General features: G+C 41.3%; 2 protein-coding genes and 1 non-coding gene across 6 annotated transcripts in view; 1 reads left to right on the forward strand and 2 right to left on the reverse strand.

Moving 5' to 3' along the window:
- The window catches only part of axin1 (axin 1), a 33,662-nt gene extending 24,193 nt beyond the window's left edge, over positions 1-9,469 (reverse strand). For 2 of the 3 annotated variants that reach the window (XM_086087239.1, XM_086087220.1), the window contains exon 1: positions 2,299-2,446. The gene's annotated coding sequence lies outside the window, so the exon portion shown is untranslated. Of the gene's footprint in view, positions 1-2,298; positions 2,447-5,627; positions 5,805-9,149 lie in introns of those variants that run through there. The other variant, XM_086087229.1, reaches the window with a different exon arrangement.
- Positions 9,470-13,424: 3,955 nt separating this feature from the next.
- On the reverse strand, positions 13,425-17,876 carry pla2g10 (phospholipase A2 group X). 2 transcript variants are annotated; one of them, XM_086082909.1, is made up of 5 exons: positions 17,776-17,876; positions 15,925-16,111; positions 15,385-15,491; positions 15,061-15,175; positions 14,827-14,899 (listed from the first exon to the last, which is right to left on the reverse strand). In XM_086082909.1, exons 1-4 carry the CDS (start codon positions 17,852-17,854, stop codon positions 15,063-15,065), a joined length of 486 nt encoding a protein of 161 aa, XP_085939035.1. In that variant the 5' UTR covers positions 17,855-17,876; the 3' UTR covers positions 14,827-14,899; positions 15,061-15,062. The 2 variants fall into 2 exon arrangements, with proteins under 2 accessions (XP_085939027.1, XP_085939035.1); XM_086082901.1 differs by lacking the exon at positions 15,061-15,175 and having other exon boundaries at positions 13,425-14,899.
- trnat-cgu (transfer RNA threonine (anticodon CGU)) lies at positions 13,722-13,793 on the forward strand. Its single transcript has one exon. It is a non-coding gene; the product is annotated as a tRNA-Thr (tRNA).
- Positions 17,877-19,402: the final 1,526 nt, after the last annotated feature.

A 19,402-nucleotide genomic window follows, 5' to 3' on the forward strand; every position in this document is an offset into this window, starting at 1 on the left:
TGTAATAAAAATATATATTTAAAAAAACAAAAACGTGTCGCGACCAGATATACCGCATGTAGCATTGGTCCTCTGTCACTCACTTGTGGATCATGAGGTTAGAGGAGATGCAAATAGCAGGACTGAGAGACCCCCCCACCCCCCCCCCCCCCCCCCCGCCACCAACTAGAGTCCACCCACCCAAGTAGATTTCAAATCTGTGGGAAATACTGGTAGACGATGCTCACTTTTTGTTACACCTGAATACAATGCAACTTTCTGCCTAATAACAGGATGAACATCCATCCATCCATTTTCTTAACCGCTTGTCCTCACAAGGGTCGCAGGGGCGCTGGAGCCTAACCCAGCTGGCTTTGGGCAGAAGCAGGGTACACCCTGAACTGGTTGCCAGCCAATCGCAGGGCACACAGAGACAAACAATTATCCACACTCACAATCACACCTATGGACAATTTAGAGTGTCCAATTAACCTGCCATGCATGTCTTTGGAATGTGGGAGGAAACCGGGACAAAACCCACGCAGGCAGAAGGAGAACATGCAAACTCCACGAGGAAGGCCGAAGCCCGGACTCTATCTCACGTCCTCTGGACTGGGAGGCGGACGTGGTAACCAGTCATACACCATGCCGCCAGGATGAACATGAGTTAATTATATTATATTATTATCTTTTTTTTTGAACCAGCAAAAGTTTGACACAATAGTGTACCATGATGAAAGACTCATTTGGGATTTGAAACATTAATTAAACGGTCTGCTCACATGTACTGAAAATGTCTCTTAATTAATTGTTGCATCACACTTCATTTGCTCTTCACTTATCCTTATTGCGGGGTCAGCTGCAGCGTTGCATGTGTCATTGTAAAGGTCATTCAAGGACAAATATGTGTCATTGGGCTAATTGTAATGCAATTGTTTTAGGGTGTGGTTTTTATTTGCATTGACAAGAGTCTCTGGTAAAGTGTGACATGTTTGTGATGTTAGCTTTTGACACGTGCCAGCTCGAGCTGCATTAAATATTACACAAGAAATATTGAACGTAATCGCAGGCTGCTTCAGGGCACACCCACTCCCTTGTCTTGCCTCACACACGCACACTAAACATGAGTTTATGGACTGAATTGAAAGAAAACAACAACTGTAAATAGAGGCAACGGTTTGTTGGGAATTGTGAACAACTCAGAGGCGTTTGCCTGCAGTGCTGGACTATACAAGAGTTGGACAGAGGCATTTGTGCATTCAGACCCAGGCAGGATATTCTATGATGCATTAATGCAGTTTGTTTGGACATAAAATAACAATGAGTGTTCTAAGGGGTTTGTTTTGGACACAAATATTGTACACCGTTCTTTCAATATTGTAACCTAAATAAAATCTAAATAACTGCTCCAAGGTGGACGTCTGAAGCAGACCTTTTCTGTTCCTGGGTTCAAATCTTGGATGCACTCTTCCTGTGTGGAGTTTACACTGCGTGTTTTTCCCATTCTTGCATGGATTTTCTCCAGCATGCAAGTTAGCTTTATTACAGAATTGTTCACAGATGTGGATGATTGTCTATATGTACCCACATGATGTGGTCTACACTGTTTACCCTAACGTTTGAGTATTACAGTCTGGCTGTTCCGAGATTGATTTAGGGCACTAATTGAATGTTCATCAGCGAATTTGTGATAATATATTGGCGTATGGATATGTTAATCGGCTGCTCTTCGGTCGCAAGTTCCATCTAGCGCATTGATATTCAGATTCACTGACCCCCCCCCCCCCCTCCCCCCCTATACAGGTGTGTCTTTTGGGGAGAGGTTCTGGCAGGTACCGTTTAATATTTGTCCTTCCGTGCTTATTCCTGGTCAGAGCCTCGTCACATTCATTTCAAAAATGAACATGAGAGCGGCGGCCATCGTGGGGGAGGGGCGCCTCAAACTAACTCAGTGTACACACATTTAAACACACACAGGGAGCCAGCAGGCCTCCGGTCAGCACACCGACAAGTGCACAACTTTGTGCCACTGTTCACCCGCTGACATGTCCGCGCCGCCTCCGCCGTCCGCTAGCACATAAAGTAGTCCGCGCGAGAAGCGAGACCACCGCCGACACTTTCGCGGGCGTCGAGGGGCACACTCGGGACATTTCCACGCACAATTCTAACCGGATTTACAACGAGCAGCAAAGCGACGGCAACGCACGCATTTAATCTCTTATCTCCCTCCCTCTCATTCCCTCGCCCCTCTCTACTGACTACCGCAATCTCTCCTCCGCTGTCAACGCGAGCACCAAACAAAAGTGACAAATACTTCACCTTCTCGGCCCCGCGGAACGCAGCGGGCTTCTGGACCGGAACCAGCAGCCGTCTCGGACGGTGTCATAGTTGATGATGTCGAGAGTTTTTAGGCGTAACAAAGAGGACAGTCGGCGGCTGTCAGCCTGGCTGGCTGTCTCTCTTCTCTTCTAATGTGTCTGCTGCAAGATGGTGCGCGGCGCCCCTATCGGCCAATGCGCGCATTGCCGCTAGCTACAGTTGTTTAGTTGTACTGTCCTGTACTATTTGTTCTACAGTCACTTGGCTGGCTGTTTATCAGCTGTTTCCTTCAGAAACTGTCTGAAAACATTTCTTTCCAGGTGTTGAATTCTTCGTCTGAATTCACAATTGTCAAGGTAACTACAATCAGGTCCATACATATTGGGACATTAACACATTTGGCTGTAAACAAACACCACTGCAATTGATTTACTGTCTGTATATGTGCCTCACACTTTTTAATGGACCAAAAGTAATGGAGCAACAGGATTTTCAGCTGTCCCGTGGGTAGTGCTAGTCCCTCATAATTTCCAAGGAACAGATCTTGAGTTCATTTCAAGTGTGTTTGGAATCTGTTGCTGCTACCTTATGAGATCCAAAGAGTTGTCACTATCTGTGAAGCAAGCTATCATTGGGCTGACAACCTAAAACAAACCCATCAGAGAGATTCCAAAAACATTAGGTTTGACCAAATCAACTGTTTTGGAACATTCATAAAAAGACAGAATACACTTATGTGCTCAGCAACACCAAAAGTCCCAGAATACCATGAACTGTGGTTGATGACTGAATAATTATTTTCTTGGTAGGAAAGGCCCCTTCACAGCAGTTGGCCAGATCGAGAACACTCTCCAGAAGTTAACTGAATGTGGGTCAAAGACAACAATCAATGGAATCCTTCACCAACATAAATCACTGGTGAGCCTCGAAAACAGGAAGGTCAGATTAGAGTTTGCCAAATCTTTAAAAACACCATAAAAGTTCTGGAACAACATCCTATGGGTAAATCATGACGTAACGATCAACCCGTACTGGAGTGATGGGAAGAGAAGAGTTTGCTGATCCAAAACATGTCATGGTGTGGCTATGTATGGTTGACAGTTGAACTGGTTTCCTTGTACTGGTTGATGACGTGAAGTAGGCTATTTCAGGGCAATATTATCTGCTCATATTCAGCCAAATGCTTCAGAACTCACTTGATGGCGCTTTGCAGTGCAAATGGCCAATGACCAGAAATAAACTATGAAAGCAACCTTTTTTTGGGGGGGCGAAGATGTGTACTGGTCCCAGCTAATCACATACCCGAAACCGACTGAGCTGTTCACCTGGTTTGGATGTAAATACCCTCAAATGAAAGCGTAACGTCTGCAGTTAAAGCACATCCAGTTTGTTTCATTTCTGTTTTATTGTGACGGTGTTTAGAGCCAAAAAGATGATAATTATGTGGATGTCCCAATAATTATGGCCCTAACTGTAGCTATCCATCTATCGCTCTGTTTATGTATCTATCTATGTGTCTATCCAAGCATCCACCAAGAAGATTATCTTTCTGGTGTTGCCTTTGGGGACTGTCTGAAAACAGATTCTCCTGTGTATGTTATCTAGCTGTCATCTATCGTTCCATCAGTGTCGACTTCAGTCTGAAATCACAGATTTTTATCTCCAGTATTTTTTTTTAGGTGTTCCCTTCAGGGACTGCATAAAATTACCAACCTCCACCAATGCAGCCCTGTGTTCTACATACTGACTCAAATACAAGCCCCATTCCTATGTGCATGTGTGTGCATGTGCGTGTGTTTATTTGTTCAGAAATACATAATGAACCAAGCAGATACAAAAAGTGTGATTTACAATGGAGTGTCATGAGGCCACATCATGAGTCTAAATAACGTTAATTAACAGCATGTTGAATTTCTCATTGTAAACCATGGTTAGTGTCTGAAGATGATTACATAGGGAGTCAGCTGATGTATTAGCATTTAGTTATAGTTAACTTCACAAGAAAAGTAGACACACTTGCTTTCCTTTTAACACAGCACAACAATTTCCTGTGTTGTGCAGCGCAAAGCCCACTAGGTTCTTTTAATTATGTCATCAGTTGACTTTAAAGTACAAAACAGACGCAATGAGGCAAATATTGCCAAAGAGGCCGCCTCAGATCCCCTCTCATACCTGAAAGAGAGACAGAATGAGGCAAATATTGCCAAAGAGGCCGCCTCAGATCCATTCTCATACCTGGCAGCTACTGAGAACTCGCACAGTTTTACTGCACCAGGGATAAATGCTGGAAGAGCATAACACATGCAGCCAAATTGATAGCGTATATGGATCAAAACACTCGTGAGCAATAGAAGGTGCAGGAATTCGTTGTCTCGTCGCATCACCACAGTTGCCTGCTCAAACGTTTAAACCGTTTTTAATGCCAGAAACATGAACGTTTAGAAAAACAGATGAACAGATACTTGCTTTAGGACATCCACTTTCTGTACATGATCAATTATCAGTCAAGCACGGGTGCACAAGTGTTGTTAGGAATAGTCTGAGGAAGGCCTGTTTTCTGTTTCCAGCGCACAAAGCAAGATCCATCAAGACATGCTTTAATTTCACACCCTCTTTAAACTAAGTGTTGTACACAAATAGCTTTTGTTTTGTTTTTTTGACAGATCCCACAAATTGTGAGGAAAATAATCGCCATGTGCATTCATATTGTTCTTGTCATGTGTGGAGAGTAGTCAAGATGCCCAACACAGTAAACCACACATATTGGCACATCAACAATTGATAATCCAGCCGAAAAATACAAAAAAAGGTAGAAGAATGAATAGAGAAGCTAGGTAAACTGTTATCTAGTAAACTCCATTGCAGGTCCTGCCTCATAGGAAGTTGTAAATATTGAAGATATTTAACACTGTGATCTGGGAGGAAATTTCACACTTAAAACAGCCCGCACCGCAAAATAATCACTCAGGATACTACTTCATCAAAAGCAAGACAGAGGTTTTCTTCCTAAAAGGTATATTTAATATACAGTATTTAACATTATGGACATTTATGCATTAACACTTTACTTAAATATTGGAAAATACAAAAAACGTACAGTACATAAAAACTATACCTAAATAAATGTTTTAAAACAAACAGCTTTTAAATGCTAATGTGTTCAACTTAGACGTGAAAGACAACTAAACTGTACTTGGGCAGTAATTCTTTCACATACCCCATTTTGAAAATAACATCAAACAGGACTTTGCTAATATTGAGCGGGAGAGAAAAAAAATGCTAAAATGTGTCCCGAGATTCAATATTTGGGAAAAGAAATGCTGTTTTACCTCATAGTTGAATGCCTCCTCTTTGCATCCTCCAGCTCTATTTCTTGTTACGGAGGATTCCATAGCAAAGTTACGACATGCTTCAGGTTGATGTAAAATCCACCTTGCCTCTATGAAAGGGAAAGGTCCAGCAAAGTTTGAACATCGTCCGAGTTGGTCCTTTCCATCCATTTGTACCTAAAAGAGAAGAAAGTCTTCTTTTTAATGAACCCTGTCTGACGTCTTTAAGTTTGTGGAAGGATCACACACACAAATTGACTTTTATTGTCGATGGTGATATTCTGAAAGAAGATTATATAGCCTTGTTTTGACTATTAAGTTTGTTCATAAAATCTGTTATGTTTTCCTGCATACATAGTATAGTAACAAATTACAAAATAATGTCATTAAAAGACATTGGTATTGGCTAATGGCCTGAAATCCAAGCAACTCATTGAATGTAGCTGTTACACTAGTGGAACAGTATCTAATATAAAAAATAATTTACAATAATTTTAGTATAAAATATACATATAAATGTATTCCTACTGAGGGTCAAAGATTAGAAATCCAGGACCAGAAAGGAACAACTCTGCCACAGTTTAGCTTTAGCCACAGGTGCTTCTTCTTTTTTTTCTTCTCTTTTTTTATAACACAGGTGCTTCTACTCAACTGGCAGGTAAAGGAGCTCTACAAGAAGCACCTGTAGCTAAAGCCAAACTTTGCTAGGGCTTTTACTTTCTGGACCTGGATTGTCCATCTCTGCTGTGAGTACTTGAGGCAACACTGGATTCGTGAATTGGTCAATATGTTCATAGTTCACAACAAATAACAAATCTATTTATAATTTTCACTACTTTTCTTGCCATATGTGCTGTACAGTAAAAAAAAAAAATCAAACTAGTAATCTGGTTGTCATGTGGGACGTGAGTGATTGACGGATGGCGAACCCAAATGCAGGAAAATAAAACAGTGAAACAGAAATCAAGTGCAATGCATGGTACTTTAACGAAACATATGGAGAAAGGTGAGTAGACAACCATGACTTGATACGACGAGACTGGACTGGTCACCATGACGTGACGTGACATGACTGGTCGCCATGACTGGACGTGACGTCACATCACTGATGTGGCTGGACTGGTCGCCGTGACTGGATGGGATGTGACTGGACAGGTCACCATGACTGGATAGGACGTGACTGGACTGGTCGCCATGACTGGGCAGGCCCTGACTAGACTGGTCGCCATGAATGGACTGGCCGTGACTGGACAGGACGTGACTGGACTGGTCACCATGAATGGACAGACTGTGACTAGACTGGACGCCATGACTGAATGGGACGTGACTGGACTGGTCGCCATGACTAGATGTGACTGGACTGGTTGCCATGACTAGACGTGACGTGACTGGACAAGTCACCATGACTGGATAGGACGTTACTGGTTGGGACATCACTGGACAGGCCGTGACTAGACTGGTTGCCATGAATGGACGGGCTGTAACTGGACAGGCCGTGACTAGACTGGTTGCCATGACTGGAACGAACTTGACATGACCTGATTTGCCTTGACTTGCTTTGGAGTTGTTAGGGCTTGGCTGGGGCTGTGACTATGGCTTGGCTGGGGCTGTGACTATGGCTTGGCTGCGGCTGTGACGAGGACGACATGGCTGTGACGAGCACGACATGGCTGTGACGAGGACGACATGGCTGTGACGAGGACGACATGGCTGTGACGAGCACGACATGGCTGTGACGAGGACGACATGGCTGTGACGAGGACGACATGGCTGTGACGAGGACGACATGGCTGTGACGAGGACGACATGGCTGTGACGAGGACGACATGGCTGTGACGAGGACGACATGGCTGTGACGAGGACGACATGGCTGTGACGAGGACGACATGGCTGTGACGAGGACGACATGGCTGTGACGAGGACGACATGGCTGTGACGAGGACTTGACACACGCGCTTCAACAAATAACGTAGACAATGCACCCACACAGACTGGACAAACCCCTCAAATTAAATACACTTTGCTAATTACTTGACAAGACACACCTGGGGAAGACACAAGTGGCTGAGGGCACTGACACACAGGGGAAGGGAAGACACACAGGCGGATGTGGTTACACATAACGAGACGAGGGGAAAGACAAGGAACACAAAACAAAGCACTAAACAGACAAAAAGGAACATGAACACCCAAAATCAAACAAAAACCCAACCCCACAGAACCGAAACGTGACACTGATAAAGGATCATGTTGAAATAGAGAGTGGTTATAACAGCACTTACAACTTCAAAATGGGCCAAAAATTATATCTCTGATTTTTTTTGTATTATTATTAATTTTTCGATTCAAAGAACAATTTTCTTTTGAGATTGTCTCGTATTTGCCCCTGAAATTGGGTTGTAAAACAATTGGTGGAAATGTAGTATATTCATCTATGACTATGAATCTGTACTTTCCCTTTATTAGAAATGATTGATGGTATGGGTTAAGGCACTCCCACACTTTCTCCCTTTTGTACTTAATTTACGGTATTTGCAAACACATTCACTGCAAGCAGTGCAATGACCCTAATGAACCGTTTGAGTATTGCAACAGCTGGAAAGTGGCAAGTAAAAGCTGTATTTAAACCCAAAGTGAGTGAAACTGATGTTTTTCTTTCTCCAGATAAAGAAGTGTACTGGTAGACGATCTTCTTAAAAATATTTAGATCAAGTGTGACATTCTTTGCTCCAGACAACTTCCATGTTTTCCTTTCAATGGGGCATCTCATAGGCCTTTGTTCCACGTGTCAGTGTGGATTTGGATGCCTGTGTTTAGGCCTTGGAAGAAATAGGCTTATCTCGCTGTGGATGAACAAAAGCCCATTAAGATGTTTGGAGGAACGCTTCTGATCTGAAAGCACTCTCTCCTCGAAAGCATTCACAAGAGTAACAATACATTACTGCAATGTTCTTAAAGCCTACAAATTCAACTAAAACATTCGGAAGAGACACCTGAAACCGTTGTAGTTGTTGTTGTTGTTTTTTATTTTTGTTTGTGCATATTGCAAAGCTATTTCATATTTTATTTTGCCGCCTGGAAAGCCTGTCAGTCTGTCAGAACATATAAGCCGGAGTCCTGCTGATGTTCTTTGTCCTGGCGGAATATATCATGTATCACAAGCCTTAGAGTGGATTAAACAGTGGGATTGCAAAAATTCTGGATTTATTTAAGTGGATAGTCCTACTGATAGAGCCAAAGATCTACACAGATAAATTGATTAAATAAGGTCGGCGACATAATAGCAAGATGTCCGATATGAGGAAAGTGCATCATCAGACAATGGTTAGATGGAAGACTACAATGAAATCAAGTGTTGTTGGTCTCCAGCCGCCTTTCGATGGGATGCACATTCATCGGTCACATCAAATGATGTGCTCTGCTTTTGATGACAATCCAGACACAGAAGCACCAGCGTGGCACCAACACTAAAGACAGACAATGGACCGACGACGAGCTCCGCCAAGGAACCAGACGTCCTACCTGCCACTCTCGCTTCCTGCGGGCTTCCCGGTTCTCCACCGCCGGACTACGGCTCCAGCAGCCTCCTTCGTGGTCTGCAGCAAAGACCACCGCCATCTTTAATCACAAGCGAGTCCATCTGTCGAGGGTTCTTCCCTTTCGAGTCCTCTTTCTGTTCCAGCCGCTCTCTCTGTTGCTGGTGGCGGGGCGGGGGGGTGCTCTCATTTTCCATCCGACTTCAAAACGACGGGCCGCCCAGCAGGGGGACATCTTGAATATGCTGCATTGGCTCTTGTCCTGTTCCATGCTCCACGTCCGCTGACCACTCGTGTTGTCCTCCGAGTGACATGGACAGTCCACAAAAACGTTTGGTTTCCTTGAGTCCGTAGTCTCAAAGACTCTATGCGATTGCCCCTGAATGCATGTCATGTCTGGTATGTTGTCAGTTGAGGAGACTTTACCATTACGCCGTATTTTCCACACCTACAAACCTACCATGAATGAAATCGGATCCTTTTGTGCAGCCCAACTCGGCAAAGAAAACTCATAAGTTAAATGAAAATGAGACAGATGGGGCGGAGGGATAGTTGAAGAGAAGTGGGGGTGATGATATCTGCTTTTGTTGCTTTATTATCAGCTTAATCCTTCAATTGGATTTCACACCAGCACGTCTGGCTGTGGTCAGGGTCACATCAAGCTACGTCTTCTTACAACGACAAGTCGTCTCTTAAAACAAATTCATCCACTCAGGAAAGTCAATGGCTTCAAACTGTACTTGTCAAATTATCTTCATGATTATGAATATATACTGTATGTATATGTGGCTACTCTTTCAAAGACCCCACAGTGTTGTTTTTAGTTATCAAATAAAACAACCTCCAATCTAAATTAGTGCATTATGCATGTTACTCGTGTTAATTGAACTTGTCTCACCTGGTGGCCGGACAACTACAGCGCTTTGCAAAAATACCCCTTAAGTTTTTCAAACATTTTGGCACGTTACGACCACAAACAAATATATTTCATTGAAATGATATTTGAAAGTTAAACACAAAGTAGCACAGAATCATGATGTGAAAGAAAGTGTATATCTTATTTCAAACTTGTTTTACAACAACAACAAAACATTGAAAAGTAGGGTGTGCAAAAGTATTCAGCCCCCCCTGAATTAATACCTTGTCGAACCCCCTTTTGCTGCAATTACAGCTTCAAGTCTTTTGGGGGTATGTCTCTATCAGTTTTGCACATCGGGGGATTCGGGAGGCTGAAATGTTTGCCCATTCCTCCTTGCAAAACACCTCCAGCTCAGCTAGGTTGGATGGAAAGCATTTGTGAACCACAATCTTAAACTCTCTCCTCATATTTTTTGTTGGATTTAGATCAGGACTTTGACTGGGCCACTCTAGCACATTGATGCAGTTTTTAAAACCATTCCAGTAACGCTTTAGCTGTATGCTGAAAAGTGAATCTTCGTCCCAGTCTCAGGTCTATTGCAGTTTCCAACAGGTTTTCTTCCAGGATTGCCCAGTATTTGGCACCAACCATTTTATCCTTCTACTCACACCATCTTTCCTGTCCCTGCAGAAGAGAAGCACCCCCAGAGCATGATTCTCCAACCGCCATGTTTGACAGTGGGGATGGTGTGTTGAGAATGATAAGCAGTGTTGCGTTACGCCAAATATGGTGTTTGTCATGTAGGCCAAAACGCTCAATTTTGGTCTCATCTGACCAGAGGACCTTCTTCCACTCATCATCGGTGCCTCCTATATGTACACATTGCCACACTGCGGATTGTTACAATGGCTCCTGGCAAACTGCAGACGAGACTCCTTGTGGCTGGCTTTTCGAAATGGCTTTCTTCTTGCCACCCTTCCATACAGGCCAGATTTGTGCAGTACTTGACTGATGGTTGTTCTAATGGACAGATTCCCTTACCTCTGCTGTGGATCTTTGCAGTTCATTTAGAGTGATCAAAGGCCTCTCGGGTACTTCTCGGATGAGTGCCCTCCCTCTTCGGTCGGAAACTTTGGAGGAACGGCCTTGTCTTGTAGATTTATGGATGATTAATTGAATAGTACTCTGTGATGTTCAACGCTTTTGAAATATTTTTGTATCCTTCTCCTGCTTTAAATTTGTCCAAAACATTGACCCGGACCAGCCTGGTGTGTTCATCTAACCCAGCTGAGGTGCAGATGTTTTGCAAGAAGGAATGGGCAAAAAATTTAGCCTCCCGATGTGCAAAACTGATAGACATATCCCAAGACGTGAAGCTGTAATTGTAGCAAAAAGGGGTTCCACAAAGTATTATTTCAGGGGTGGCTGAATACTTTTGCACACCCTACTTTTCAGTTTTTTAGTTGCAAAACAAGTTTTAAATAAGATACACACTTTGTTTTTCTTCATGATCGTGTGCTACTTTGTGTTTAACTTTCACAAAAAAATGTCATCCATCCATCCATTTTCTTAACCGCTAATTCCTCACAACGATCTCGGAGGTGCTGCAGCCTATCCCAGCTGGCTTCTGGCAGTAGGCGGGGTACACCCTGAACTGGTTGCCAGCCAATCGCAGGGCACACAGAGACGACAAACCTGTTGCTGTTGTCTTGTGTCTCTTCCTCTGAAGTCTTGGTCTTCTCTCCCTGACACCTGGTTGTACGTCCTCTTTTTAAAAATGCATGCTACCCTGGCAAGAGGTGCTATGCTCAAGTCCCTGCTGATGGTGACGATACATTGACGTTGAATCATCCCAAAGGCAAACATCTTGTTCAGTCTAACTTTTTTTGTGAGCATTAAATACCAGTACCAGATAGTGTTTTTGAAAACTGCAACAGAGAGAATGACTACCGGAGATAGTTGGCTGGATGAGATCTTATACGGTAATGCGTAGAGGATAATCAGAAATTAAAAAAAATCAGAAATGGTTGTTTAATTTTGCACTTGATGGGTGGTCAAATATTCGTATGACAATCAAACAAAAAAGTAAATTTTCCAATATTATGTTCCCCTTATTGTATGCGGGGCTTGCTGTAGTCAGTGAAGAAAAATCGGCTGATGATCACTCATTTGTTATCAGCACCACATTTCTATTTCTTCCTGCAATACTCACAACCCTGTCAAAGCATTGTCAATAAAGTTCATCCAGTGTTTGATACTAATTCTTTATGGTGAAAGTGAAACGTATACTAATCCACTTTTACCTCGGCATGACTGTTTTCCCAGACACAGCCCTCAAGTTTAATAAAGGTCAACGTGAATTATCCATGTCAGATTTTTCCCAGCTGAATCCATCCCACTCGAAAGAGTCTTATTTTTTAAAACCACTTCTATTATGTGATCTTCCTCGCTCTCTCTCGCCCCTGCAAAAAAAGACCCTCAGGCAAGGATATATCTTTGATGTCTTTTGCAAAGAAACACAATGAGACGATGCAGTCAGGCTTCATGCATATTGCAAGTCTCGAGAAGGAGGGGGAAAAGAATCACACCCTGCCATGTGCTTTTCCGTGTTTTTAGCGATGTGAGCTCAATGTCGAGACTTTCTGTTGCGGATTAGCATCACATTTCATTCTGTTGACCTTTTCCTGCCACCGCCAGTTGTGTGTAGCTTTTGTTATACAATTTAAAAAGGCCTCTGTTTTTTGCAAGTCGGTTATCTTGATGAAATTGTCAGCAAACATACATTCAAAACGCAAACAAGGCTTGAGCAAATGTCAGCTGCAAATCTATACCAGCGCAGTGAATGTCTAATATTTTTTATTTTGAATCAGCAACAGCTTCAAACCTTTACTTCTCTTTATGAATTAAGTACAGCAAGCCTAATCTGAAATGTGTTTATGAATCTATTAGTTTATTAGATCAGTGGTTCTCAAACTTTATACACTAAGTACCACCTTTAAATATATAATAAATCAGATTAATCCCATTTTAGAATTTGGATTAATCATGATTAATCACTTAATTTAAAAAGGCTTTTTATCAACATTTTTTGCCCGCCAAATTTGAAGTGCACCTGTAATGTGTTAATTCTCTCTACATTTAATGTTATGAGGACATCTTCCACATGTTTTAATCCACTGCACAGTGCACACACATCCTCCTCTTTTTCTAATCAGTTAATTACTTGCATAATTTATAATGACCAAAAAAATGACCCCAATGTTTTGATATGAACAATTTTATTTTAAATGGATTGCACATAAAAGTTCAATTTAAATTGTACCTCAGTAAAAAAAAGAAAGAAAAAAAAGTTAAAAAAATAAGAAACGTTCCTAAAGATTAAATGCAAAAAAAGGGCATAGTACAACTCAACTGTGTGAATGGATGTTCTTTGGCAGCTATTCTTTCAAGTGTAGTATTAGAGGACCACTACGCTACGTTTTTCCCAGTTTATGTTGAACGATATTCCAGATATATAGAAAATTTAATCACAGTCAATTATTTTTATGTATAAACATAATTTTGGTATAATTATAAATGAATAATATACATTTTATATCTGTTCTGTTATCGTCCTTTTAACTTTTAACCCAAACTGAGTGACACACCTCCCAGAGAACTGACTTCGTTATATAGGCATTGTGCGACTCCTTCGGCGCAGGCGCGGTGGCCAAGTGGTAAGGCGTCGGTCTCGTAAACCGAAGATCGCGGGTTCGAACCCCGTCCGTGCCTTTTACTTAAAACGCTGCAGATTCAGACTATTTTAAAAACGATCTCACAGTAGTTGTAATTTGTGTCTTTCGTAATCATGAGTACTTCGCGCAAGACGTCTGATCGTTGAGTAATGGTTTGACCAGAAATGAACGCTTCACAGATGACGTGTATTTGTCTATCTTACATAAAAAATAACAAACAAAAAAAAAAAAGGTGCCCGTGTTCTTGGCGTTATGCCACTCAATGTTCAAACAGTAATTAATTACTGTGAAATCAATGCTGGCGTCAATTCTACGGACCATAGCAGTCAGAATCTGGCGTCATCTCCTGGCACCTTCTGGTACTTCACCAATCTCAAAACATACATAGTAATAGTATGTACAAGGGGTCCACTATGGAAGAAAATATGGTGCAAAACTTCTTTTTTTGTGTGTAACTTTGACATTTTCAGGTTATTATTGGCACGCAATCAACTAATTTGTGTAGTGACGTAATAATAAATCATCACGCAGCAACACAAGAAGGCACGCTCTGTTGACTGTTTTTTTTTTGGTAAAAAAATATATATACAAATGTATGACTAGATGTTTTATATACAACCCTAGAAGTGTTTTTCAACAGGGCCCAACGACATCATCAACACTGAAGAAGTTAGTTTTCCATTCACCCTCCACATCCACTTCACCTAAAGTTAAGTTATGCGGTTACTCAATTCCCCCGAGTCACTGGTGCAGTGGAAAGCACCACCCTGTGATGTAATTCATCAAAGACTTAAAACAAAATGAGGAAAAAAACTCAATTTCCCCAGTATCTCACTGTTCCCAAATAGCAAAAAGGCCAATTTTACTGTTACAAAGCATTTAGTGTCTCATTCAGTAATCAAGCGAGCAAACGTACCACTATTGTACCAATGTTAAGTAGTAGCCGTTGATTATAAATCAAAATGTCTTCCGCATTTACAAATCTTTGTTTGCGTCAGTAAATGGTACACATTGGATTTCGGTAGCCACACCACCAGTTCGGCCACAGGGTGTATTTCTTTTTGTAGGGTGAATTTCGCAGGCATTTGGCGGCGTCTTGGTCACACTTACAAAGAAGCTTCTCACACATGTCCGTCAAATCATCTGCAAGGGATGACACACTTGTATTAGTCAATAGCGGAAAAGAGAATTCGACAGGATGGCACACATTTATTTATATGTATGTGTGGTGGCTGGAAAAAAAAATCACACAGAATTGAAAGCATTGAACATTGCTTTCAATTGCCTGCTTCTTTCAGACACACCTTTAGAAAGGTGTGTTTGAAGAAGGTTGATCAAACATTGCGCCATCTGTGTTGTACTTGTTCCCTTGAGTCCTGTTGTGCAGGTATGTGAGACACGTTGTCGTAGTTGCATGTGCTGTTCATAGGAAGATCTCCGGTCAAACACATTTCCAATTTGCTTGGATTTTCACACTATTTTCTACATCAGAATGAAATTCATCTGTTCCAAAAATAAAGTCTAACCGTATGTGACATTTGAACAGGGGTGTGTAGACTTTTTATATCCACTGTAGTTACAGACAAAGCAAAATGTTATGATATGATATGAGAGAGAGAAAACAATACCACAATCAGCTGTCTTGCCATCACATGTCCAATCATAGCGGTCTGTTTTGGGGTGGCAGCCCTGGCGTTCGGCGCTGCCATAGCAGCAGTCATGTTTGTGGCAGCACCTGTGGTCAAAATGACAGTTTACATTGTGTGTGTGTGAGGGTTAAACCGAATTTAGGCTCGAGGCAGGGTGGAAAAGTGGTGGGTGGAATCACACATTATTTTAGAGTCGGTGGGAGGAGCATGGCCACAAAAGTGGTTAGTTGCTAGCTTTGAGGTCGAAAGCATGAGAAGATGGAGATAATAAAAATTGGGGTGTGGAATTGAGAAGTGCTGGTGGAGTTGGCTCAATATGGCACTTGAGGCTTCCAAAAAGGAAATTGGGAAATGAGATTCGAAGCTACTAATTCATACCCTGGGCACCACATAATGTGTAGGGTGTCAACTGGGATTTTTTTAGCACTATAATCAGGTACACTCGAGGCGATATTCGCAGCAAACAACAAAGGCAGCCTTGACATTGTGTGGTGAAATAGGGGCGGGGCTTGAACTCACCAGTCGGTCCTGTCTCGCGGCCAGCCGTTGCCCCCCAGTCCACAGTAGCAGCCGTACGAAGCGTAGGCCAAAGGTGATCTCCCCGTGCTGCAACTGATGATTCCCGCCAGCTCCAACAGACCTCTTTTAGAGCGCCGCGATGAGATGGCGGACGCGGAGGCTGCGGTGGCCTCAGAGGCCACAGCCACTGCAACGGACACAACAGAAGTTTGACACTTTTGACCCATTCATTTTCGAGCATGTTTGTCCTTATTTGAGTCACAGGTGACCTGGAATCTATTTTAATGAGACCAGCCTGGACTGGTCGCCAGCCAATCACAGGGCACATAGAGACAAAACATAACATGGAGGAACTCAGGAGAAAATGCAAACTCCACACAGGAAAGCCGTAGCTCAGATTCAAACCCTGAACCTCAGAACCACGAGGCAGACGTGGTAACCACTAGGGTCCCGTGCTGACCCATGAGCAAAACATGAGAAAAAACGATGCACTCTTGTATGTGAATTCAACACACCATCAATGATGCATTAACACCTAATCATGTTGATGTATGGATGTGCAAAGCAAATCTGAAATGTGTTTTGGGTTATTAATTTTTTTAGTTCTTCAAAATAAAAATCCTATTTCATTAACTCATTCACTGCCATTGACGGCTATAGACGTAAAAAAATTTTTTTTAAACTATTTCATTAGTTTAAAAAAAATTAAGACTTTTTTAACAAGAGAATGAAAACCTAATTTTTTGTGAGATTTGTGATTAATTGTGAGTTAACTAGTCATCCGATTAATTACCCCTACTTTTTAATAATCTTTTCTTTTTTCGGGGCGATTAAATTTTTTAATTGTAATTAATTGCATGACTTCAATAGTTACCTCACAATTAATGATTTTTTTTTTTTACATCTGTTCTAAATGTACAATAAACATTTTTTCTAGGTTTTCAAACTCTTGTTTAAAAAAGTGGAAAAAAAGTTAACCTAATAGAAATTACTAAAATTAATTTTTGACATCTATAGCCGTCAATGGCAATGAATGAGTTAAGATTTGTGCAATTATTCAACGAGACTGCTATTACACTTTCACAATATCGACACAAGTGTTGACACACCTCCCTTTTATCATTTAGCTTATTTATTTATTTTATTTTTTCTCTTATTGCCATCCTCTTATATTTATTGTATGTGACACATTAATGAAGTGCCCCGAGTCGAGGGGTTGCACAAACACAGACATTCTTGCCAGCTCAAGAGTTGACTTTGCACTTACTCATTCAAAACTGCTCATACATGCCTGAAAGTTTAAATCCCAAGGCAAGACAAAAATGAACTCTATGTGCATGTCATTGACATTTTTACTACAAAAATGTGCAGATAGTCAAACACGGAATACACATTAAAAATGCGCATCTTTTTGGATTCCGAGTTTAATAAATAGTTTCGAAAAGAGTCTTTTACACAATACCAAAAAAAAAAGGCAATTCAGTCACAGCTGGGTCATTATTCCTCAGCACATGCACATTTTGGTCTTTTTGAAAAAAGTCATTTCCAAACCAAAAGCCAATCTAGACGTGCCAGGAACCTCACTCCACTTTCTCTATAATGACTTTCAAGGAAAACTATAGCGATCCATGTTTTAGATTAGTTCACTTGATTAAATAAAGGAATTGTTTGAAAAGTTAGTCAAACATTTAGATCCTACCCCGCATGTTTTTAATCTGAAAGGAGCACAATACATTTTCTACCTTGAAGAAGACAAGTTCCCCATTCAGGTTGCCATTGTTCACTTGCTCCTTCTACGATTCTAAAAAGAGTCGGGTCCCCCCCCCAACTAAAGTTAAATAGCCATCTTACCTGCAAAGAGCAAAAGTGCGTTGAGAAAGGCAGTCATGGCATGCGACAGACAGGCTACTGAGCTGCACACTGCTCTCATCCGTGTTGTCTGTCTGTGTGTGCGTGTGGGTGTGTGTGTGTTTGTGTGTGTGTGTGGTCTTGTTTTTGTGACATAGTGGGGCCAACATTCGGGGATTTCACAGAGTTGTGGGGTCCACCCGTCCATGTGGGGCCATTTTACTGGGCCCCACAAGTTTAGACCTCTTTTTGGGGGTCAAGACTTGGTTTTAGAGTTTAGGTTTGAATTGGGTTATGGTTGAGGTTAGGGTAGGGAATAGGGGTAGGCAATCATTTGTGATGGTTGGGGTAAGGGTAAGGGGCTAGAAAATGCATTATGTCAATGAGATGGCCCCACAAAGATAGTAAAACAAACGTGTGTGTGTGTGTATATCTTTTTTTAGATGTCTGAATAATCTCCTGAGCATCACCATTGGCCAGCTAAGTGTTTGTCAAACTGGCCTGCCTGCTTTTTTATTTTTTTATTTTTTATTACATATTACATAATTAAACATATATATATGTAATTATACATATATAAACAACTGTCATTATATTTATTGTTGCAAAAGCATTGACATACCAAAATAAACTGGCGCAGTGAGGTTAGAACTAATCAGTCATGAATAAACTTGTGAACATGGTGAATAAAATGTGCTTTCCTTCCCAAAAACAAGTTATAACTGCATTTATTATTGTGAATTTGTCGGAAGGATTTACTTACGTTGACTGCACTTGTCTGGGTTGAGCAGTGAAAAGCCCGTCTTATTGACAAATTATCAGACTCAGGCATAGTTAATCTTTTTATGATGTTTTTTGAGCGTATATATTCAGCTCTGCCACACAATGGCCCATCATCACTTGTTATGTTCTAATATCAGTATTCTATATATATATATATATATATATATATATATATAATAGTGCAGCAGTTTCTCATTGCGAGATAAGCAGCTTCCTTTCACCTTCTTTTCAAATCCATCACATGTTCACTGAACCTCTCTCTTTCACTACGGTATCCAATTATTAATGTTACAAAATATCAAAAATGATAATTGCATTTGGTCCTGCAAAACTCTTAAATGACAGAAATTTCTCTGTGATCTTAATGCAGGTTTACGCCACTTGAAAACTATCCTGACTACAGTCAGCATGTAGAAATAACGTGATAACATGGAAACGCCACACAGGAAGGTATCAAAATTCCAAACCTAAGAACTTTGAGGTAGATGTGCTTACTATTTGTCCACCATGCCACCTGATAATAATTAAAAGTCATATAAAAACGGAGAATTTTATACTGTTTAAAATGACAGAAATACACTACCAGTCACAAGTTTTACAACATCCCACATTTTAAAATGAATTTCATGCTGTTCAATATCTCATTGTACTCTGAAATGAATGCAAAGAACAAATACAACAATTCAAGTTACAACTCATGGACTCTATCTATAAACAAAAAGGTATTCTAAATGTTGGAAGTCGCCACAGTTGGAAGATATAACAGCTGAACACACCGGCGGCATTCTTTTCTACATTTGAACCGAAGTAGTCTTCTCAACTATATTGCATAAGATCCTATAAATGT

This window comes from Leptonotus elevatus, chromosome 1, assembly GCF_054856555.1.
Source record: "Leptonotus elevatus isolate MCC_2025b chromosome 1, RoL_Lele_1.0, whole genome shotgun sequence".
In the NCBI taxonomy this organism is placed as follows: domain Eukaryota; kingdom Metazoa; phylum Chordata; class Actinopteri; order Syngnathiformes; family Syngnathidae; genus Leptonotus; species Leptonotus elevatus.